The sequence below is a fragment of the Halichoerus grypus genome, chromosome 5 (genome assembly GCF_964656455.1).
Source record: "Halichoerus grypus chromosome 5, mHalGry1.hap1.1, whole genome shotgun sequence".
Taxonomy (NCBI): domain Eukaryota; kingdom Metazoa; phylum Chordata; class Mammalia; order Carnivora; family Phocidae; genus Halichoerus; species Halichoerus grypus.
In genome coordinates this window covers 75,210,135-75,235,314 of record NC_135716.1, presented here as the reverse complement: position 1 = coordinate 75,235,314, position 25,180 = coordinate 75,210,135, and the positions used below count along the sequence as shown (strand labels likewise).

The 25,180-nt window shown below is 38.9% G+C and overlaps 1 protein-coding gene across 4 annotated transcripts in view; it reads right to left on the bottom strand.

Annotated features, from left to right (window-relative positions):
• ATP6V1H (ATPase H+ transporting V1 subunit H) overlaps positions 1 to 25,180 on the bottom strand; it is a 132,284-nt gene that overhangs the window by 16,815 nt on the left and 90,289 nt on the right. For 3 of the 4 annotated variants that reach the window (XM_078072386.1, XM_036106223.2, XM_036106231.2), the window contains one exon: positions 16,334 to 16,447. The exons of the other annotated variant lie outside the window; for it this stretch is intronic. In XM_078072386.1, the coding sequence (XP_077928512.1) occupies positions 16,334 to 16,447 (114 nt within the window). The remainder of the gene's footprint in view (positions 1 to 16,333; positions 16,448 to 25,180) is intronic. 4 annotated transcript variants of the gene reach the window in all.

Sequence of the window (25,180 nt, the reverse complement as noted above, 5' to 3'; positions counted from 1 at the left end):
GACTTGATTATTTGTTTTTTGGGTGTTGAGTTTGAGAAGTTCTTTATAGATTTTGGATACCAGCCCTTTATCTGTAGTGTCATTTGCAAATATCTTCTACCATTCTGTGGGTTGCCTCTTTGTTTTGTTGACTGTTTCCTTTGCTGTGCAGAAGTTTTTTATCTTGATGAAGTCCCAAAAGTTCATTTTTGCTTTTGTTTCACTAGCTTTTGGAGATGTATCTTGAAAGAAGTTGCTGTGGGCGATGTCAAAGAGGTTACTGCCTATGTTCTCCTCTAGGATTTTGATGGATTCCTGTCTCACGTTGAGGTCTTTCATCCACTTTGAGTTTTTCTTTGTGAATGGAGTTAGAGAATGGTCGAGTTTCATTCTTCTGCATGTGGCTGTCCAATTTTCCCAGCACCATTTATTGAAGAGACTGTCTTTTTTCCATTGCATGTTTTTTCCTGCTTTGTTAAAGAGTATTTGACCATAGAGTTGAGGGTCCATATCTGGGTTCTCTATTCTGTTCCATTGGTCTGTATGTCTGTTTCTGTGCCAGTACCATGCTGTCTTGGTGATCACTGATTTGTAGTATAGCTTGAAATCGGGCAACGTGATGCCCCCAGCTTTGTTTTTCTTTTTCAACATCTCCTAGGCGATTCGGGGTCTTTTCTGATTCCATACAAATTTTAGGATTGTTTGTTCCAGCACTTTGAAAAATGTCATTGGAATTTTGATCAGGACGGCATTGAAGGTATAGATTGCTCTGGGTAGCATAGACATTTTAACAATGTTTATTCTTCCGATCCATGAGCATGGAATATTTTTCCATCTTTTTGTGTCTTCTTCAATTTCTTTCATGAGTGTTTTGTAGTTCCTAGAGTATAGATCCTTTACCTCTCTGGTTAGGTTTATTCCGAGGTATCTTATGGTTTTTGGTGCTATTGTAAATGGAATCGTTTCTCTAATTTCTCTTTCTACAGTTGCGTTGTTAGTGTATAAGAAAGCAACTGATTTCTGTGCATTGATTTTGTATCCTGCCACATTACTGAATTGCTGGATGAGTTCTAGTAATTTGGGGGTGGAGTCTTTTGGGTTTTCCACATAAAGTACCATGTCATCTGCGAAAAGAGAGAGTTTGACTTCTTCTTTGCCAATTTGAATACCTTTTATTTCTTTTTGTTGTCTGATTGCTGTTGCTAGGACTTCTAGTACTATGTTGAACAACAGTGGTGAGAGTGGGCACCCTTGACGTGTTCCTGATCTTAAGGGAAAGGCTCTCAGCTTTTCCCCATTGAGGATGATATTCGCTGTGGGTTTTTCATAGATGGATTTTATGAGCTTGAGGAATGTTCCCTCTATCCCTATACTCTGGAGAGTTTTAATCAGGAAAGGATGTTGTATTTTGTCGAATGCTTTTTCTGCATCAATTGAGAGGACCATATGGTTCTTCTCCCTCCTCTTATTAATGTGTTCTATCACATTGATTGATTTGCGAATGTTGAACCACCCTTTAATTTCATAAACATTTCAAACATCAAATCATAAGTTTTGGCAATGCCTATTACCGTAAGGATTACCAAATATTAACTTTCAAGGGATTACAAATAATTTTTCTAAAACTCTTAAAAGGAAGAAGGGATTTTAAAAGAACATGAACCCCAAACATAATCACAGCTTCCTCAATTATCTATGCCAAGGGAGGGAGGTCATATGGGTCCCAAAACCTAATAATCAAAATCAAAGCACGTATTTATCATTTTAATACATAAGATTATATAAGCAGATTTAACTTCTGGGAGTTAAACTTCTTGTTCTCCAGTATCCTTTTTCTCTCCTTCTTAAAAATAGAACCAATGAACTTGTAGGACATGTTACTTTAGTGAAGCCTGCCATTTTCCAGTTCCTTTGCAGCCACATGACTGAGTACTGGCCAACAGGTATAAGGAGAAGTGTTGGGGGGCAAATTCTAGGAGTCTCCCAGTTGCCGGGCCCATCCACCATCACCCACAGCCATGAGGATGAGGGCCATACCCCAGGAATGGCAGCATGCTGGGCTGGAAGAAGACCAGATCCCTCTGCACTAACAGTTCTGGACTGCCTAGCCCCATCATTTCATGAGAGACAGTTTAGAACAAACATCTGTCGTGTTTCAACTACTGTTATTATGGGCTCTCTGTTATATCATTAGCTTAACTTATCCTTCCCATTATTTCTCCTCTCGAATAAAAATATGAGTATCTATACTAGACACACATTGGCTTTAACACAAGTGTATGTGACTAGGTCAATTAACCTGGCATGTAAAATATGCTAAGATAACAGTTTGCCTGCAAACTTAAATAAATCCAGACAGATGGCAGAACTCAGATTTTTTCCAAATACTGAATTCTGACATTTTCCTCAGGGTTCTGCTTCAATATGTGGCAGTCTTTGACACCATTTCCACCTGATAGCTCATCATTTATGTGTTGCCTGTTCTAATTCTCACCCATGCAGAGATGAGCACAAAGGCTGACTGAGATATCAAGCCAGAACTAACAAAATAAGGTACAACAACAAACAAGATAGAGAACCTTAAGCATCACAGAAAATAGTCAGCAAATTATGACCATATAATACTATCATCTATCCCAACTGAGAAACTAGCACATTATTCAAGACTAGTTAAGCAAAGAGACAGGAGAGCAGAAATCAAGCAAAAATAGCTGGAAAAAAATGCCAGAATGTGATGACTTGCTTTTATATTATTCTTTGGGAAGAGCTCTAGGTTTCAAGTTGAATATTAATGATGTTTCTAAAAACATGACATTATGAACAACTTGGTCTGAAGAGCATTAACCACTGATAAGAAATCATTTAGTGGAGAAAACACAAAGTGAAATTTTTCATTAGTAAAATGTACAGGAAATCAAAATTCTTTGTTTTAAACATTTTAGACCACAACTTATATTCAAGGCTGTGCCAAAAATCATTCAAGTAAAAAAACAGCAGCTACTCTAATAGCTACCTATTTTCTAGTGCTATGCCACAAATGAGAATACTTTTGGTAGTAATTATTCTGTTCTACGGACAAACTTATACATTTGCTTTTATTTATTAGTTGATTTTAAAGATCTGAGAGGGAGGGGCGCAGTGGGAAGGGGCAGAGGGAGAAGGAGAGAGAGAGAGAGAGAGAATCTCAAGCAGACCCCCCACTGAGTGCAGAGCCTAACTCGGGGCTCGATCTAATGACCCTGAGATCATGACCTGAGCTGAAATCAAGAGTCAGATGCTTTGACTGAGCCTCCCAAGCATCCCTACATTTGCTTTTATATTTAATAATCAACCTATATGCCTATAATTTATTATACTTACCCTAATTTAACATGATATTAAGGTAAAATAATTTCTCCTAGCAATTTTCTCCAAATTGGGAGCTCCATTTTTTTGTTCTCAAGCTTCAATTTAAAAATTTATTTCAGGAAACTAATTGGTCTCTATTTGTCACAATATAAAATGTCTATTCTTACAGTCCCAATTTTTAAAAGTAAATATATATTTAATATATTTAATATTTTAAATCCAAGGTACTTAAATTTTTTTATTTCTACAGAGCTAACAAATCAACAAGGTTAAAGTAAATCATGGCTACAAAATAGTAAATAGATACTATTCTACCATGATACCTAGAGGAACTTCAGAATATTATTTAGGGAACAAAGGCCCAAACAACTAACATGTTCTGCTATTACCCAACAAATAATTTCTGTATTCTTGAAATCCTCAAGCATTAAAAAAATAATAAGAATGAGAAACATTACTTCAAAGAGACTATAAATGATAAAAAGGTGTTTCAAAAATGTATGCTAATAGGGGCGCCTAGGCAGCTCAGCTGGTTGGGCATCTGACTCTTGATTTCGGCTAAGGTCATGATCTCAGGGTCATGAGATCGAGCCCCGTGTCGGGCTCCGTGCTAGACATGAAGCTTCCTTGGGATTCTCTCACTCTCCCTCTGCCCCTCTCCCCCTGCTTATGTGCGCACTCTCTAGGAAGGAAGGAAGGAAGGAAGGAAGGAAGGAAGGAAGGAAGGAAGGAAGACGTATGCTGATAAATAATAAAACACATACAGTTACTTGGGGGAAGAAAAAGCAGGTCTTGAAATGGCCAGGTTAAAAATAACTATTTGTAAAAAAAAAAAAAAAAAAAAAAACTTTTAATGGATATTTAAATATAGGTTTAATACAGGTTTTGGGGTTTTTTTTTTAAGATTTTATTTATTTATTTGACAGACAGAGAGACACAGCGAAAGAGGGAACACAAGCAGGGGGAGTGGGAGAGGGAGAAGCAGGCTTCCCACCGAGCATGGAGCCCGATGCGGGGCTCGATCCCAGGACCCTGGGATTATGACCTGAGCAGAAGGCGGACGCTTAACGACTGAGCCACCCAGGCGCCCCTAATATAGGTTTTTAAACTACTCTATTTAAGTTATGTAATTTTCTTGACTTTACCATTAAATGGGCACAAGAAGCAAAATGATTAACCAAAAGAGAAAACCCATATGACTTAAAAAGCCAAGATACCCAAAAAGAAGCAAACAGTATTAATTTAAACTCTAAAATTTGAAGGCTGTGATAAGAGCTATACTTACCTTATTAAAATATTTATAACCCATATTCAGTCTACTCCTACAAAGATCTGGGAAGATGCTTGACTTGGGGCTTAGGAGTCAGGCAGAGTTAAGTCTTCCTTAGAAGTCACTTTCTTCACACCTAGGAGGTAAGTCACTTTCCCTTGAAGTGGCAACAGAATCATCACCCTAAACCCAAACCAAGTCAGCAAATGAGCATGACAAGCCATCTCTTCATCAACAAAAAGCCAGGAGCCGCAGATAGTGATCAAATGAAGCAAAAAGAAGGAAGGCCAGGCAATCAACCTACTGGGGCCGATCCATGAGTTCCTGTGTGTAGGAAAGGAGCGTCTGATTGCTGGGCAAGATCTACACACTGCCAGCCTTTCTGCACAAAAGCCAGGGTGTGGAAGGAACAAAAGGAATGAAGAAATTGCTGTAATTAAATCAGTCAGCAAACAGACCTGGTTGCTGCAGTGGATACAGAGCAAGGACTTGGAGGGCGGTTGGGGCGGGGGGAGGGGATGATCGATACTGACAATGTTGATTGTCACTGCCACTGACAATGAAAACAGGGAGAGAGGAGACAGAAGGTGGGCTAGTGGTACAGCAATGTCACCTGAACACCAAAGCAAAGCCCTGTTAAGTGTCTTGTTAAGAAGTGTCTTACTGTGTAGGTGTAATGGGAAAGTGTACACTCATTAGGCCCCCAAGTATGCTTTACTCAGTAGCACGACAGTGATAACAAACTTGGAATCTGGAATTATACGGATGCATGTTCAAATCTAACTCCATAAATGAGAGAACCTGGGCAATCACTTAAACCATCCTTATGCACTGGACTTCATATCTGTAAAACTGAGAACAGGAATGTCCATCTTGCAGAGATGTGTGAAGACTAAAAAAGACCATGTATGTCCCTGGCTACTGCCTCAAGAATCTTAAATCTCTTCTCTCTCACAGTTTGGAATAGGACTGTTCCACTCCACCTCCATTATCTATATAGCACACCCAATAACTGGTAAGAGTGGGAAATACTCTGAATGCTTTTAAAGAATTGTGTTACTTCCTAATCACTACCTAGCCCCACCTTCAAATAAAAAGTCTGGAACATAAAAAGTTAAATCTTTAGCTATGAGGAAAACATGTACTTGGCACAAATTTGACACCTACCCTCCCCAATTTACCAATTCATTTCAGTAAATATTTATTTGCTAAATTGGTTCAGACAAGAGTTTTAATCTCACCAAGAGAAGAGGTACTGGCAGGGAGGTTTGTCTACACAGTTAATAGTAGACAATCCCCACTGAATTACCTTTCCAAGTAACAACCCCATCCTGCCTCTTCAGGGCCTCCCCTTTATCAGTTTCTCCCACTCTAACTCCCCCTGATTACATTTAAACATTTCTTATACTAAAACAAACAGGTGATGACAGCAAACATCCATTGTCTACCTCAGGCCCCCCACAAAGCACTGTCCTTCCTCCTCCATCTCCTAATGAAGCTTCTAGAAGGAATGACCACAGTGACTTGCTTTACTTCTTCACCATCTCTGGGGCAACCTGCCTGCTCATGGCTACCAAGCACCCTGGCCCAGGGCACCAATGGTGTTCTTGCTGCCATATCCAAGGTGCATGTTCATTCCTCCTTTTCCTAGTCCCCTTGGCAGTGTTTTACACTGCCCACCACTGAACTCAATCCTGCTTGAAATATACTCTTTCTTCTGCTTCCCTAGCAGCATATGTTTCTGGTTTTCTCCTAATTTTGTAGCCATTTCTCATTAGCATCAGTCATTCTTTCACCCACCCCCACCCTCCTTGTGTAAAATCTACTCCTCTTCTGTCGACCCCTTAATACTTTTGTCTCAGTCTCTAGCAGTGGTTCTTAGGCTCCTTTTGATGCCAGACCCCCCCTTTGCAAATTTGAGGAAAAGCATGGACCCTGACCACAGAAAATATTTATACACAGGCTTTTGCATACAATTTCAGGGAGTTAATCCAAACACCTCCTGGAGGAAGAGGCCCGCTACACATGTTTTGGGGTAATCTCATCTACTGCCATGACTTCCATCCTCTAATGACTGCTTTAGCTCTATAAACTCTAGCTCACATCTTGCTCTGGAACTCCAAACCTATGGATTTCTCCTTGGATATAATACAGGCACATCAAATTCGTGGACCCAAAAAAATCAGCTCCTCACCGCCATTCAAATCCTATTCCCCCTTCATCAGGTACAGGAGACAAATGACCAAGGAACAGGCCCAGCAGGAAGCAGGGAATTGGGAAGGGCATACCCAAACTGAGTCAGTGCACTGTAGAAAGCTCAAGTAGACAATCATGAAGACACTGAGGGTTAGCCTGCAACCGTGGAGAAAGCCTGACAGGACCTTGGGCAGAAAAGCCAGCTTACAGAAAATAACAAAGCAGATGGGCTACAGATGCGAGAACCCATGTGGCCAGAAGGAAAGGAAGGTGGAAAAAGTTGCTGCCTTGCTTCCCACAGGTTTCTGGTTCCCAGTTTCACTGAAACTGTGTGACTTCACCTACTGTTGGATTCCGTGAGCTACTCTGACATCCATCTAATAGAGTTTCTTATATTTAAGCTAACTTGCGTAGGTTTTTGTTTCTTGCAAACAAACCATTCCCGGTGAAGTAAAGCACACATACACAGAAGTTCAGATTGTAGTTTCCAAAGGTACTCTTTCACTAGTATACTAGAACCAATCACATTCCTGTTTTACTCTTGCAGAACCTTCCAGTGGCTAATTTGTTTCTATAATTTTATCATTTATATTATTTCTTATGCAGCTTCTATTTAAACATGTGGCTTCTATTGGCAATCTACAAAAACACTGCAAAGATTTTTTATTGTCATCTAAGAATAAATGTTTACCACCCTTCAATTTTATCAGAAATGTAAGTTAACAAATTAGAACACATATTCTTACTTAAAATAACAAGAAAAATAGCAAAATTGCTGTAGGTTGTCAAAACATAAACTGGATACACTTGATTCTGAACATGCAGAATATACAAAAAATATCTTACAAAATAGGTATATGTAATACATCTACACACACATACATACACACACAATTCTCTTATGTAGGCAAAACAAAATCAGACAGATGAAAAAGCAGTCTCAAAATTATGCTCGAAACATTACATCTCAAAACATTACTAACACACTAACCATCAACATATAACCACCTTACCAAATAAGACATCTCATTCATTTATATGTGTAATATGTCTGAAGAAAACAGATGTCTGCTGTCATCTAAATACCTTAGGATTAAACTTTCTTAAAACTGTGTAAATGTTTTAATACATTAAAACAACACATCACGCTGGTGTGCCAAATAAAACCTCTACTACTAATATCTGATGAAAGGCATGGTTAGGAAATGTTTTTTGAATAGCTTTATAAAGTCTATCATAAAAACACTCCTGAAGAGATCAGAGATACAATGTCATTTTCAGAAAATAATAACTAAGAAAGGAAGCCGATATCGAGTCACATTTCTCTCAAGATCACTACCTGAAGGGAAACTTCTCAAGTACTCAGGTGCTAGAAGGAAAGAAGCACTAGATAGGGGCGCCTGGGTGGCTCAGTCGTTAAGCGTCTGCCTTCGGCCCAGGTCATGATCCCGGGGTCCTGGGATCGAGCCCCACATCGGGCTCCCTGCTCGGCGGGAAGCCTGCTTCTCCCTCTCCCTCTGCCCCTGCTTGTGCTCTCCCTCTCTCGCTGTATCTCTCTCTGTCAAATAAATAAATAAAATCTTTAAAAAAAAAAAAAAAAAAAAAGAAGCACTAGATAGAAGACAAAATAATTCCTGGCTCAGGAGAGCTAAGTTCTGGAATGTCAAGTGCCTGGCCACTCTCTCCGGCTCCTCCAGTGTCCCAGCACAACCCACACAAGATCCTTCACTGATTGTTATATTATCTCTTCTCCAGGTTCAGTGTCCTACACACTGATGAATACAGACTGCTGACTCCAAAGGCATTACATTACACCTATAAAAAATAAAATCCCAAAAGGCATTTTGCAATTATGACAGTAATAACTGACTCTTGCAAGAAGCACCATTGGATGCTAAAAAATGAGTGAAAGTTTGTTGGGAAACACAACCAGTATTTACAGTCTTCAAGTACTTCCCCAAAGATTACTTACTAATTACAAAGGGGAAAGAAGCTCATTACAGTAGAGAAACCTTATACCCCTTTAAGCAGGTGGAAGTTAACAGTACCAATAATAGGGTAAACTGACTCGAGAGCTTCCTGATAAAAACACTAAGAAGAACATAATATCACCTCTGTGGTGTTCCTGCCAAAAATGCATACCCTAAAGGTAGTCAGGAAGAAACATCAGACAAACTGAAATTGAGGGACATTCTATAAAACAACTGGCCTGTAGTCTTTAAAAATATCGATGCTAAAAAAGACAAACACCAAAGAACTGTTCTATTTAAATGAGACTAAAGAGACAGGATAACTAAATGCAATGTATGCTCCTGGACTGGACAAAACATATTTGCTACAGACAACAGTACAAACAATAGACAAGGAAATGTGAATATGAGCTATAGATTACAGGAGCACATCATTGTGCTATGGTGATATAAGAAACCCAGGTCCCAGGACTTATGTGTGAAGCATTTAGGGCTAAAGGTCATAATGGCTGCCATTTAAGTCTCAAATACTTCAGAGAGACAGGGAGACAGAGACAGAGACAGAAAGAGAACATACAGATGCAGCAAAATGTCAACAAGTGGCGAATCCAGAGGAAACAAGCACCGGTTCATTGTACTGTTCCTGCAAACTTTCATTAGTTTAAATTCTTTCTAATTAAAACGTTTAACTTTTTTTTCATATTTCCCTTCTCCTTTGCAAGCAGGAGGGTGAAAACTACATCCAAGGGATAGGGGAGCAGGAAGCTGAACAATCCTGGTTCTTCTATGACCTCGCTCGCTCGCTGAGCAGCTGTATCAGCTCTGGACTTGCCAACAAGTACAGTTCACATTACAGGAGAAACATAAGTCCCTGACCTAATAAAAAAAAAGTATCATAGAAGAAATAAAATTGGTCTTCAGATTAGTGTGGTTGTGTTAAATCTTCCTGAAATACTAAGGCATGGCACATGACATCAAAGGTGACCTTTTAGCGACAGTTCAGCCACTCCCAGGCTCCCGATTTCGTTCTGGTGACACCTCTGGGGCTTCCCACATGCAGCATGCTGACACAATGACTCTGCCCAGAAGTCCTCCCTACACTCTACCCTCATCTTCACCAACTAACTCCTTCTTGATCCTTAAGACTTAGCCCGTGCATCGTCTCCTCAGGAAAACCTCCCTTTTGAAGGCCCAGGAAGGATGAGGCACAGTTCCCAAGCTCCTATGACACCTACTCATACTTCTGCCACAGCCCTCATGACACTGCACTGAACCTGTGTGCTATGCCCTTATTTTCTTCTTCCTATTTTAGCACATATTCAATCATCTAATAAGTATGCCTGTCCATGCCTAAATTGGAGACAAGAGTATTAATTACAGAGATAACAGTAAACACTCCCTCAACTGGGAAAGTAACTGGATACAAATAGAACAGCACAGTGTTTAACCAAATGCTAAAATGTTTTCTCATAAGATATTTCTGGGCTCTTTAGCAAGGCAGGGGAAACTGTCATCCAAGACGCTATTTTTGTTCAGGCATCTGCAAATACCTGCCGTTAAGGAAAGTGGGGCAAGAAGCTTCTGAAGGTACAGAGAATTACAGGGAAATGTTCTAGAACTCTGATACTGTGTATGTGTAAGAAACCTGATCTTTTAAACACCTCTGGCCCCTATACTAACTCTTTGGTAGCTTTTTACTGAATTCATTTTTAAAAAAAATAACAAGTGAGGACTGGTGAGGAACATTATTTAATTCATGATGAGGGTTAGATATATAGTAGGTACCTAATGCATCACTGTATAATTCTTTTAAAAAGTAAATTTAATAAAAATGTAATTAAAGGATATTTACATCAAAAGCTGTCTTTGATAAGATGACAGGCTTATCACCATTTTTTTCATCTATACCTCAAAATTTCAGTGGTGATGAAAACTTATCAATCCATTTGTTACCCATGAGATTTTGTTCCCCATCAAGAGGCAACATCTGGATGATATATTTAAATCGAAACTAAGAAAATAATTCAAAAATTTAATTAAATCTCTAAGATGAATAAATATAAAGTTTGCTTAATCTTTAATTAATTTTTAGCATACTCTATTCTATTGAGCTTTGATTATTTCACACACACACACACACACACACACACACACACAAAGCCCATGAAATGAAATATTCATGTGACCACAAACGTAACTGTCCCACCCACTGAAAGAGAAAGGAGAAAAAGCAATTAAAAGCAAAGCAAATTAGTTCATTTTTCTCTGACTCCCCTTACTAGACAAGGCTTTTCTTTTGTCCATGCTTAACTGATCCTTCAAAACCCCCATCAGGTGTCTGTGTGTCTAAAAAGCCAATCCTAATCAAACAAAACCACAACATGAATTTAATCCACAGATAACCTAGTCACATGCACTTATGTGTGAAATCTGCATTTGGTTTTATACTTAATTATAAAATACAGAGACTCCATTATCCATCAGTGGTTTTATATTCTTTACTGCCTAAATGCTCATTATCTACCTCTTCCAAATGTTTATTTAGGCTGGTACTTTGCAACAATTTAAGATTTATGTTATGCTGGCATCTCCAAATCAATTGTAATTAAGTGGTACACAGTGTCCAGACAAATTAGTACAGCCTCAAAACATCTCTAACTAGCAAAGTAGGAGCAACTTTAGCCACCAACTTGATGGTGAGACAACAGTCTACCAAGAATTCTTTACTTGCAAATGGTTTTGATATATTTTTTAATCGAGTTAATTTGTTTTTGAAAAATACATAAACAAGGGGCACCTGGGTGGCTCAGTTGGTTAAGCGACTGCCTTCGGCTCAGGTCATGATCCTGGAGTCCCGGGATCGAGTCCCGCATCGGGCTCCCTGCTCGGCAGGGAGTCTGCTTCTCCCTCTGACCCTCCCCCTCTCATGCTCTCTCTCTCTCTCATTCTCTCTCTCAAATAAATAAAATCTTTTAAAAAAAAGAAAAATACATAAACATGATACTAAAGACATTTTCAAAGATTCTTCCACTAAAAATGTTGTATGAATAATGTGGAAAATTCCAGGCACCCAAAGGGTGGCCACAATTTTCTAAATTAATTCTGGAAAATGTTAAATCTGGAAATGTTATATGCTTATTAAAAATCACATGGAATATTTTAGTAACATGATTATTAATGCTAAAAGGCTAATGCACGTTAAGTTTTTTTTTCCTTCAGTTCAGTTCATAAGTAACTTTTAATCACTGTATTTACAGCTATGTACTTACAGAATAACTAATATTCTAAGCAGACATAAACATCAGAGAACAAAGTAGTATCGCTCATCTACTTGGCTTGGTGAGTTCTCTGTTATATTATTTACCTACACATAAAATAAGTGGAGAGAACAACACTCTTATAGCTTATTATTCTGCTTTAAAAAAAAGACTGAAAGATAATCTAGAAACAAATAGAAAATTCTACACAAGATCCTCTACCTACAAAATTCAGTGTTTCTTTCCTGAAGTCCTGAGCTGTCCATATGCACATACTGTTGCTTCTGAATTAGAGGTTGATTACATTTAAAATCATTCTGTAGGAGAAAAATGATGACATTTTATGATGTTGAATTATAAAGTATAAACTGAGGGTATATATAAAAGTTCTCTAGAGTATGTTGTCAATGTTTATATATTCTGGCAAATTTATTAATATAAAAATCCAGCACTGATCAAAGAACAAGGGGCACAGCACGAATGCACAGCGGGTGCGGGAAGAGCATTTAGGAGGGCTGTAAGTGGGACTGACCTGCTCAAGACTTCCTGAACTGAGGAAACATGGGTGTGTGCCGACCATCCCCTCCCTCCCTTGCAACTCGATTTCAGCCCCCATCCACTCCCCACCATCAGTGAAGATTTTTTGTATCCCACCATTCCATGTAAACATGATGCCAAGAAGGGGAGAAACACTAGCTATGCTAAGACCAGCAATTCATGATAATTTTGAAATCAACCATAAGATTGTGAAAAAGAATTAAGTATTTTCACATGATACACAACTCTATACTCCCTGTTACATAAACTCAAATCCATCTCTACATTACCAAAAATTTAATATTTAACTCCTTAAAATAAGAATCAAAATCAAAATACGTAGACAGCTCAGTTCTATAATTTCATAAGTATCCAATTTATACTTAAAATGTAATTTTAAACTTATATTTAAAACAAAAAAATTCCCTGCAGTAAAAAATAAATATTACTTTACCATATCCAAAATTATTATTTAGTCTCATAAACAGAAGCTTTAGGAGGAATGCAACATCAAAAAAATCTAAAAATCACGTAGGGTAGAAAAGTGAAAGAAAATCCAGAGTGTGCAGGAAATCTGAAAGTGTGGCCTACGAGAACAATGAGTACAGATAAAGATGCAAAAATGTCATGAAAAGCTGCTACTGCCATTCAGGCAGACTTTCATTCTACTTTTATCCATGATTATATTTCAATTATGTTCAACTGATTTATTTCACCACATAGTACTAACATAAATCATTTATGAAAACTCATTTTAATTAAAACAAACAAAATGCTAAAAGGAAACAAAATCAACTCTGCTTTCATGTTTGTATTTGGTGTGAAAATAAACAATTCCAAGAGAATTTTGTAAGATTCAATCAATAAACATCTTTAGGACACCAGTGCCATATTTTCAGGGGCGGGGGGAAAGCGTCTACTTTAGGCAAGTAGAAAGGCAGTCTCCACCAGCATGATTTGATGAAGACAAATTAGATACCTGCATAAAGACATGGATTCAAAATCCTTTTTACATTTGGGGATATACTTTGCAGAAGATTTACTTTCCGAATTGCATTCTATTCGATCTCATGTTAATCTGACATTTAAATAAATTGCTTTACTTGAGCAATTTTCATTCTCTGGCACAAAGAGACATGGAAATGTATATGTCACAACAAAATACATGTCACAACAGAATTTTTCTTCATATGAAAATATTTTTAAAAAGAAAGCATAGGAAACTACTGACATTAAGCTTCTCCATCAAGGGAGATTTATCATAATTAAAACAAAGTTAAAAGAGCTTAGCACATAATTAGAAAGGTGGAAAAAGGATATTCTCTCATCAGCTAGTCAGTGATAGAGAGCAAAGAAACCAGTTTCTGGCTATAAATACATTTACTTTCTCTTTTGTAATCATACACTGAAAAATGTACCAAGAAACTAAATCAAGTTCCTAAATTCAAGGAAAATATTCCAATTGCAAATGTGTCATCTTCAATGCATGATCATTTAAACAAGAAAAATTCTCAACCAAAAAACTTTCTCCACTAGCAAAGAAAAAAGGTAATATCTTATCTCATACCCATCTTTTCTTCCACATCAGAAATATACATTTTAAAAAAAGCTAAACCCAACAATAAATCCTTCATGAGAAAGAACTATTAAAATGAATTTTTCTTATTAACAGAACAGGATTTATACTTCAGCAACCTTAATTTCAACAAAAAGGGAAAATAAAATTGTGTTTCACAGAAGGCAAATATAAGTTTGCTGGTTGCAACAGCCTCAAACTATACTAAATGCCAATATTCTTTAAACTAATTTCAAGAAAGAGGCATAAACAAACCACGAGATACAAAATTACTAAATAATTCATTTGTGTTGAAAATGTGGCCCATGGTAAAATGAAACAAGGAGAGAAATCGAGTCAAGTATTCTGTTTTTACTGACAGCCTTGAAAAGTTTTTTTCTCCTGCAAAAGAGATAAAAACCATTTCTGAGTGCCCTCTGCTTTGATCCCTTTCTTCTTGCACTGAGTATATGAAAACATGTAAAAACACTTTCAGTCCATGAAGTATGGCTAGCACTAGCTCTGAAATCTATCCAAGTTCATCTACTACTTGTTATCTCAACTTTCAGTGTTCTAATCCAAGCCCCTAGCCATCTCTTCTCTCAACCACAATGAGAACCTACTAAAATGGTCCTTTGCTTTCACACTTACCCGTGTACAATCCATTCACCAGAGAGTAGCCTCAGAGATCTTTTTAAAACATATATCAAATCTTCTCATTCTCCCATTTTAAAATCTTTCAATGGCTTTCAACTCATTTTGTAAAAGGAAGAGTCAAATGGTAGCCCTCAAGACCCTACATCATCAGTTCCCTGACAACCTCTCCTTGCGCATCTTGTTCCATGCTGGCCCTCATACCACCCTCAAATTAGAGTCTCTCAAGCCAGGCACTATTGACATATTGGGCAGGACACTTCTTTGTGGTGGGGGGCTGTCCATGCATTGTAGGATGTTTAGCAGCATCCCTGGCCTCCACCCACTTGTACCAGTAGCACCAGCACCCCCACTGTCTCTGGACAACCAAATATGTCCCCAGACATTGCTTTTAAAGAAGCCGAGCTTCATGGCCCTTCCCCTCTCATCCCCTTTACCTGAAATGCTTACCCCTAATACCTGGGTTGTATGGCTAGTTCCTTATCATTAGTGTCAGCTGTTTTGGCCTACTCAGAGAGGCCTTCTCTACTCATCCTATGTAAAGCTGCACCTACTTCCATCATATCTATAGCCCAGCATTTCACACAGGGTATAAAGTGCTCAAAAGGTGGTTATTGAAAGAATGCATAAATGTCAGTATTTATGAACAAAAGTGCTTAAGCGGCAACATCATAATATTCCATATATGATGCCACAGCAGCACTCCTGGATAGTTCCTATACTGTACGGCCTGCATCTTTCAAACGCGCGCCTTCCAAGGCACCATTAATTCTTTCCTTTGGAAGTACTGGTGGTGTTATCGTCAGTTACAAGGAATGTGTGTATTTGTTCACTGCGCCTTAACAAAACAGCCCAACCCCAAAGCATCCTTCCAAATGGTGAAGAACAGAGAGGTATGTGAACTGTTCAGTAGAGCACTGGAAGCACTCAACAACCAACCCACAGTGAAAAATAGCCACAGCAAAGGGAATTCTGGTTTGTTCCATCACGGACACAAAAGGCTCACCGTTCTATCTAAACAGTCACTCTTCAATTTATCTTGTTTTAAGTGCGTACAAAAAGTCAATATAATTTTTATTCAAAAAATAAAAACAAATGAGAGAAAAACATGACTTCCGTTACTTCAAAGGCAAAAGGCTATAGAATGAAATGTGAGAGCTGAATCTTAGTTGATCAATCAGTTTTTAGTGTTTTCACATGAACCGGTAAAAAACCGTCCAGGTTAACAATATGCTGAATAGTTAAACCATGCAAAATTGTAAAGCCTCTGATCAATAATCCAACTGGATTCAACTCCAAAAAAGACGATTCCCTTAAGCCACAAATGTCCTTTTAGTTACTTCTGGAATTGTTTTTGATATTAGTACTTTGAATATACATTTTTTGAGAACATCAATGCAGTTGGTATCACTGCTCTCGATTACTACAATATATTTCTAGATATTTCATGAAAATTGCTGATTTAAAAAACTATCATTCATCAGTGCATTTATCAGAGAACTTTTGGAAGGGGCAAGTGAGAGCTTGCAGATCAGTGTGGGAGAGGAAAGAAAAAGCCAGCACATACCAGTTGTGCACCATGAGTTTCTGCACAGCCAGAAGAGCGTTGTAGCGAACCTGCTGGTCCTCGTGGTGCATGTGGTTCATGACCAGCTGCTTCCCACCAAGCTGTTCAATGACCCTGTGGAACAGAAGCCACTTTGTGAAGATGCTGCAATTCCTTGCTAACTCACGCTGTTAGTCAGCAGAGAGCCCATATACCAAAGTGCCAAGGGGTTTTAAAGAGAAAAGTTACAATATAGGTGAGTAAACCAACACATGTCTTTTTTTATATCATTTTTCCTGAATCATAGATTTAATATATTCAAGTATTTTCTCTCTTGAATTCCTACTGGGGAATCCAGCTGCTATTCTCATTTCCTAATCCAGGCAAGTATCATCTACCTGGATACCTCACAGACTGTTGTAGTACTCTAGAGTACAGTTTTCTAAGTTGTTGAGTATTAAAACTTTATTACCAGTATTTCTGGCTTGCTTAAAAGCAATATACTGAACACCACCTAATGTCTGTAACAATATCAGATCAGTATTAAATCCACCAGTTGCCGTGTTGTGAGTGAGGCTCAGATGCAGACAGCAGGGAACACGGTTAAAAACACCTAGTAGAAGTCATGTTAACTTCCTGAAAAAGACTTGATTTATAAGATACCTGCCCTTCGTCATAATGATGCAATATGCCACATGACCTCCTGGCCAGTGAAACAGAGGAGAAAATTCCTACTGTCAAGAGCACCAAGATGACTGACAACTGACACTTCTTTCTATCACTGTGTCCCCTAACGCCCTGAAAAATCCAGTTATTATAGATGCGAAGCAAAAATACTGGGCGCCTGGGTGGCTCAGTTGGTTGGGCGACTGCCTTCAGCTCAGGTCATGATCCCGGAGTCCTGGGATCGAGTCCCGCATCGGGCTCCCGGCTCGGCGGGGAGCCTGCTTCTCCCTCTGACCCTATCCCCTCTCATGCTGTTTCTCTCTCTCTGTCAAGTAAATAAATAAACAAAATCTTTAAAAAAAAAAAATACTGATTTGCTTCATGAATAGAAAGAGGTTCTCTGTTCCCTTGCAAGGGTGTGGCTGTGGCTAGAGCTGTGGAGGCTCTTAACTCCGGCCCAACAGTGTGGAGTCTCCAGGCCACACCATCTGGTGAGCACCACCAATCCCGCCACACGGTCAGCGATAACGCAGTAGGGCCTTTGGCGGTTGCAGACGGTCTCGAGGATGGGTGGATGGGGGTCAAGAGCGAGAGAGAGGCTTTTATCTGTATCCCTTTTTACACTTTATTTTTTTATTTTTTTAATTTAATTTTATTTTATTATGTTATGTTAGTCACCATACAAATACATCATTAGTTTTTGATTATACTTAATTTTTAAAGCATCTTTTTTAAAAAAAAAATGTATTGGATTGAGGGGGGAAAGTACAGTATAATTATAACCAAACATCAGTTGAGTGCCTGTCATGTGCCAGGTACTGTGCTTTAAAACATTATTTTAACACCAGCTCTGCTCTTTATCGGATAGGTTACATTAAGTCATTTAACCTAGTAAATTCCTTCCTGGCAAATGAGGGGAACAAGGACACCTTCTTTATGGCATTGCTGTGAAGACCAAAGGCCATAAAACCCAGGTCCCTACAATATGGCAAGCCCATGTCTGCTGCTATAATGATAATGACATTGGTGCTAGTGATGGTGGTAATGAGGACACAAGGGGCTGCTCCCCTTCAATCCATTCTCCTCAAAGCGAACTTTCCAAAAATCTGAATTATCAATTTCCCTGCTTAAAACAATGGCTGACTGGGTCCTTCCCAGTCTGACCTGGAGCCACAGTCATATACCTGTGCTCTCTGCACTCTGACTCCCCTGGCCTTCTTTCAGGTCCTTCAGCCACAGGCTCTTGGCACATGCCGTTTTCTCTCCCAGAGGCTTTCCCACTTCATATAACATCCCGCTTTATATAGCAGATAACTTCTATTCATCTTTCAGATCTTGCCTCAATTGTCACTTCCTCAGAGAAGCCTTCTCTCTGCCCACAGTAATTCCTCAAATATGCCCTTTTCACGGCACTCTCTTTCCTTCCTTGTACTCATCTGAGTTGTAATTTTACACCTGAATGACTTTCTAAACTATTAAGTTTGTCTTCCTCATTATACAAGAAGATCCATGAAGGCCAAACTATGCATTGTGTTGCTTACCCTATGTTCCCAGGGCTCAAGACAGAAAGTCCTCATCAAGTATCTATTAACTAGATTATTATATTTTCTTAATATACACTACATTAATAGCAATATCTATTATCATCCAGTTTTTGTCAAAATGACATCATTAAAGGACAAGTAAGCCTTCAAAAAAGATAGGCCTTTATTGTAGCAAAACTGCCTAATGATAACCCTCCCTCAACTGCTATAGCATACTATTACTAGAATCCCAAATAATTAGAATTGCAAACATTTACACAACACTCACTATCTGCCAATTGTTCACCTTTGCACTTTGCATTATCAACTCTTTCAAGAGTTTTAAGTAGTCTAGGATGGCAATCGGCATTAATGATGGAAAATAGAAATTTTAAAAGAAAAATATACAAATCAGGAGTAACATTCAGGTACAATGTGCCGCCTTCTCACATGTGCTTAGAATCATCCATTGCCACACTAGAAAATATCGATCTGCCTAAGCGGGTGATTTAACTAGATATCAGTTTACCTAACATCTTCGTAATCATGTTAATTTTGTAGAGCTGCTGAAACTCATAGGTATACATGTACATACAGGATGATGACAATAACATGGAAATCTCCTTCTGTGTCAGTATCACTGAGATGCCAAATCAATAGATATCAGACACTAAAGTGGATCTGTGAGAAAACATCATATACAGAATTTATAAAGAACTCTAACAACTTTTAATCCCCTTGGGGAATTCTATGTCAAATATTAAAGGATCCAGGGAGGGGAAGGATGATTCGTGTGTACTCTGTGGAATGTGATGGACCACACGGTAGGTCCCTGCCCTACAGAAAAGAAAAAGGTGGTGATGGCATGTCAAGGAAACCACACACAGAGACAGGCATGCATTTCCTGCAGTTGGGAGGACAGCAGCCTGGTGCCTAACGGTGGCCCAAGCCTGAGAGGTCACGGTAATCCAGAGCGGTAAGGTAGAGGGAGCTGTGTCAGGATCAGCCGACATTCCCAGAACCTAGGGGTGCACAGAAGTTTGAGTGGCACCATGAGCCAGATGAAACACCACAATGGCTCACCCCAGCCTAGGGGAGCTGCAGTGAATGGGCCAGAAGAGGTCCTTCCAATGAACCCAAAAAGGTACTCCCAAGAGAAATTATCAGCTTCAGACATCTACCAAGGTGGGAGAACATAAAGCAGCCATCAATAACAGCAAGTAAGAAAATCCCTGCTTCTCCCTGTCACCTCCTCCTTCCCCATTCACCAGCCTCAGGAAGACTAAGGTAACAGTAGGTAAGCTCAGGGAAACAGAGCCAGGAAGAGAAAGGACTATGGCCCTGCATCTACTGACAGCATCACAGATAAAAGAGAGAAGTCCTACTTTTGAATAAGTAGCATGAAGGCCTAACAAATGTCTGATTTAAAATGACCATAGGGCTGTCAGAGGAAAAGTAACGTAACCCACCTAGGTTTTCATCCAAAGGCATGAAAAGATTATCATCCTGAATAAGTTTTAAATGGGTTTGGGGGCGGGGGCAAATCTAAAGACATTCTTATTTCACCACAACCTCTTATCCAACCAACCAATCTGGTATTAGTATGTATGAGTTACTTTAGGGGGTTTGGCACAGCTGGCTTCCTATTCCTGTTGGTTAAGGTAATGCCCCTGTCTCCCCCTGCCCGTGCCTATTCCCCTGAGAGGGGACTTCTATGCGTGGTGTGTTTGCAAGCAGGAATCCATGACACACACACATCCACTCTCTCTTTTCTCTTCCACACTGGTTCAGTGTCACCTGGGGCTAACAGGTTCAGTAATAGGAAGGCCATCTGTCTATTATTGAATTTCTCAGGGAAGATTCTATTTTGGCCTCCAACTGTTACCGCCTTTGTCAAGTTTCTCAATAGTCTGGAATTCAGGCAAGTAGGAAGGGAATTATTTATTGGGCCCCATCTGCATCCTCCAACACACAGAAAATACAGCCGATTCTCATTATTTATGGTAGCTGTGTTCTATAAAGTCACCAGGAACACTGATTTAGTGAATACTGAGACTCCTAGGGGAAATACAGGATTATATTCCTGCAAGCCTCTAGTCGTGACATTCCCATCAACCCGACGATAGATAGCCCTGTTTTACATGTTTCTGTTCAAAGACAACTTAATGTCTGTTGTTGATTTATCAACAATGAACTCACAGCCAACAGCACTATAACTCATGACCGAATGAGGCTTTTATCTAACACATGCACTGCCTCCATAAGGTACATCCCAGCCTTCTTGTGCTCAGAAACACCAGACAGCACTTCAGCACTATGCTGAGGGGCCATTTTACACAGTGAAATCACCAAGAAAAACCACAAAAATGCAAAAAACATGGCACTAAACAAATCTCAAAAAGGGCACCAGTTTATAGTACAAGAACTAAGACAAGAAGGCAGAGCATCGCCTTGTTTGACTTTAGTTGTGTATCCAGCAACTCAAACTTTCCTCTGCCCTGCATGTGTCAACAAATGATCTCCAAAGTGTTAATATTAATTTGGGGATTATAAATTTTAACAAACAGGGAAATTCACAAATACAGAATCCATAAAAAACGAGGATTAACTGTACATGAATAAATATAATCTCAGAAAGCCACCATCATATGTATAAAATACGATGGATTTAAAAATCAGAGATCACATATCATTTATAACAACAACAACAACAGCATTTTATACATGCCAGGCACAATGCTAAACACTTCGTATTTTTTACCTCATGTAATCCTCACAACAAATGTGTTGCCTACCCCTCTATACAGTGGTGCTTTTGACATTTTAAACCCTTGACCCTTATACTATCTTCTCACACCAGCAGCAAGTAAATTTTAAAGAATTTTGCTTTTAATAATTTACGTTATTATATTTATTCATTAAGCCTTCATTTTCAAACTCCAGAGATTCCAACAGATCTCACAGAGGGATGGACAATCTCCACTCCACTGAAACTCAGCGCTCTAAAATGAACAGACATTTCCTGTCTTCTAAATTTAATTGAAACACCAATTACTTTCAGATTATACAGATGTCCAAAATCACTGATGCTTGAAAAAACAGTGAGAAAAGAATCTTCCCAGTTAGTATATTAATACAAAACATCATTAACACAAGACATCATTAAAAAGACAGGGTATTTGGATGATTTAATTTAGAACTAGATCTGAGTACTTTGTTCATACGCTATTGTCTAATAGGGAAAAACTTGCTAACTGTATACCAAAACAAGCTGAGTCGATAGCATGTTAGGCTTTAAAGACCTGCAGTATTATAATACATGATTAACAAGCTCAGTACTGGCAAGAACTTTTAAGGAATGTAGCAGCTGGTGAAACAGAGAAATGTAATTTTAGAGTAAATTTTAAATACCCTAAAAGGCACAGCACTATTTTTGTTTGTTCTAAAGGTCTCTTTCCCTCTTAATGTAGTTCTACACTATAGAATATAGTTACATAAAATATCTTGATAAGGATTCTACCGTTTAGCATTCTATTCATGGCTAATGAAATTATATCACACTATAACATATTATGATTCCACAACATATTGCTAAAAATGGTTAGGTTGCATATATGATTCCATTTACATGCAAGTAGATACTTGCGTATCTATGAAACAATGAACATGGGGCGCCTGGGTGGCTCAGTCGACTGTTAAGCGTCTGCCTTCGGTTCAGGTCATGATCTCAGGGTCCTGGGATCAAGCCCTGCGTCGGGCTCCCAGCTCTGCTGGAAGCCTGCCTCTCCCTCTCCCACCCCCACCCCCCCCCACCGCTTGTGTTCCCTCTCTCGCTGTGTCTCTCTCTGTCAAATAAATAAATAAAATCTTTCAAAAAAAAAAAGAAGGTCATCAACATTTTTAAAAACAAAACTAATTCAGGCGAATATTTACCAGGCTTCTAAATGGGAAAGTTCTTTCAAAGCATAAAAGTAGTGGAAGAAAACACAAAGGTTTTCGCTGGAATGGAAGTTCCATGAGACAATACTCAGAATGGTGCCCAGCACACAGCAGATATCAAATAACACATTAATGCCTAGTGAATTAATGAATTTCACCATATGGTAACTGAAACTTACATGATAAAAATTTTATGAATGATATAAGCAGCAAACTTTAAAAATGTCTGTCTCTAATGTAGCAGCTCAATTCCCAATAAGTCACGTAAGTTATCAAAGTACAAATTAAAAGCACCAGATACCAGTTTCCCCTGTGACAGTTTAAAAAGAAATGGTAACACCCATTGCTGCTGAGAAGGTGGTGAAGATGCTATTCTCACATACTGATGCTTGGAGCCTGAAGTCCTCTCTATTTAATAATGTTTTTAAAATCTCAGAAGTACTTACATACTTTCTCTCATTGAATGTATTTAAGGGACCAGAAAAAAAGAAAATACTCAGAAATGTTTGCAAAGACGTTCACTCTGTTTTTTATAATAATGAAAAACTGGAAACATACCAAATGGCCACTAATAAGATTTGAGCACACTGGAATACATTTATCTATAGGCAGCATTAATGTATATTTTTTAAAATTTGTAGATGGGAAATTCCCATGAAAAATGAATAAAAACAGGAGATAAGATAGGAGATATTATATGATCAATATTTTGGAAGAAAAAAAAATGTATGTATAGAGGAAAAAAACCTGAAAATAAATAAACCATTACTTTTACCTCAAAACTATAGTCTTGTTTTTTATTATTCTTTTCTGTATTTTTCAAGTTTTCTATAGTAAGCATGTTACTTTTCATGATAACTCTAACTTAGAAAAGATAAATGAATTCGGTTTGATTGATAAAAAGTTAATGCCAGGAGCGCCTGGATAGCTCAGTCGGTTAAGCGTCTGCCTTCAGCTCAGGTCATAATCCCGGGGTCCTGGGTCGAGCCCCACATTGGGCTCCCTGCTCGGTGCAGAGCCTGCTTCTCCCTCTGCCTCTGCCATTCCCACCACTTGTGCTCTCTGGCTGCTCTATCTCTCTGTCAAATAAATAAATAAAATCTTAAAAAAAAAAAGAAAAAAAGAGTTAATGCCACTATCAAAACAAGTTATTAATTTTTATTTGTATGTGCTATGCTAGGCTTTGTACGAAGGGAAACAGATATTTACCTCATATAAAAGTGTTCATTTTAAGAGAAGCAGCAGGAATTCTTTTGATAGTTCTTTCTCTCAACATTTATTATGCCCTACTGTGGTAAACGATATGCCTAGTTAGATACAGTTCCTCTTTCTGAGAGCTCATAGTCCAGTTTTGGGGGGAAGAAGGGACATAACGAGGTTATCATTATGTACAAGCTGAAAAGGGCTGTGCGTGTGTGTATGTATATATACATATATACATACACACACACACCAAACACTGGAAGCACAGAAAATTGGACAGATACTGTGTTTTGTTTTAATGGCAATATACTGGTTTGCCAGATTAAAAAGAGAATAATTTTTGTATCAGTCAGTATTTTTACTTGAAGAGATAGAAACTTGACTACCTAATTAAAACAGCGAAAGAATTTCCTGAAAGGCAAGTATAGCTTGGAAGGCCGGGGAGCCAAGCGTGAAGGCTGTCCAGATTGAACGACTGAATCACAAGCAAGCGACCAAATGAGCAGTCCAGCAAGCATGCTACTTGGGCGAAGCGCAGAACCTGAAGTTCCCTCTGCTCGTGCCCAGACACCAGGTACTACGGCTTCCCCTCCTCACAGGAGCCCAGCTACAGCTGCTGCCTGAAGGGAATGCCTGCCATACCCACTTCCCTCCACCCTCATTCCTGCAGGAAGTCTGGGGCAGAGAGATCTGATTTGCTGAGCGAGGCCATAAGCATGTGGCTGGAAGCAGAGGAATTTAGGAAAGCACGCTGCTGGCATTTTTATCCTCTACACTGAAAGGGAGCACATGCCGTGGGAATTCCCTGAATATAGGAAGACTGTTTAGATGTTGTACTCCTTAAAAGAAAAAAAGAAAAAAAAGATAAACATTCACTATGGTATTCCAGGCAGAGAGGGTGGTGCACCTGCACAAGCCCTAGAAGGGTTTGATGTGGCTCTGAGGTTGCTGCTGCAATGCTCTGCTGCTTGGAACGATCTTCACTACACCATCTGCACCAGTGAGTTATGCATGCAAAGGGGGCACACTCTCTTCGGGACAACTCTCAGGCACTAGTCACCAAAGTGTGATTTCTGGGTGTTCTGCAGGGCCACAGGTGGTCTTGTGCTTTCCGAGGACAAAGCAATGGAACAGTTTTATTCACATCCCATCATACACATTTGAAAAATAAGATTAATGAGTGGTATTTGTTTCCTGGAAATCATATCACAGTCCTAAAGGCTGTGGGTCCTTCACAAGAACTGAACTGGCAAGTACAGTTGACAGGATAAAATTCATTTGGATAGCTTACTTTCATCTTATTTGCATTTATCAGCACCACGCTCTAACCAACTGAGCTAACCAGCCACCCTTCATCTTATTTGCATTTATTGAGGACAATTATTAAACGTGCAGTTTGGGGGGAAGTTACCATTCTGTTATGCTCCCCACCTGAATTTACAAAAACAAGTTACTGAATTAAAAGGGTTTCTTTCAACTACAAAAGGAGTCATGAAAATAACAACAAATATGTAAAACAACAGTGAACAGGACTTCA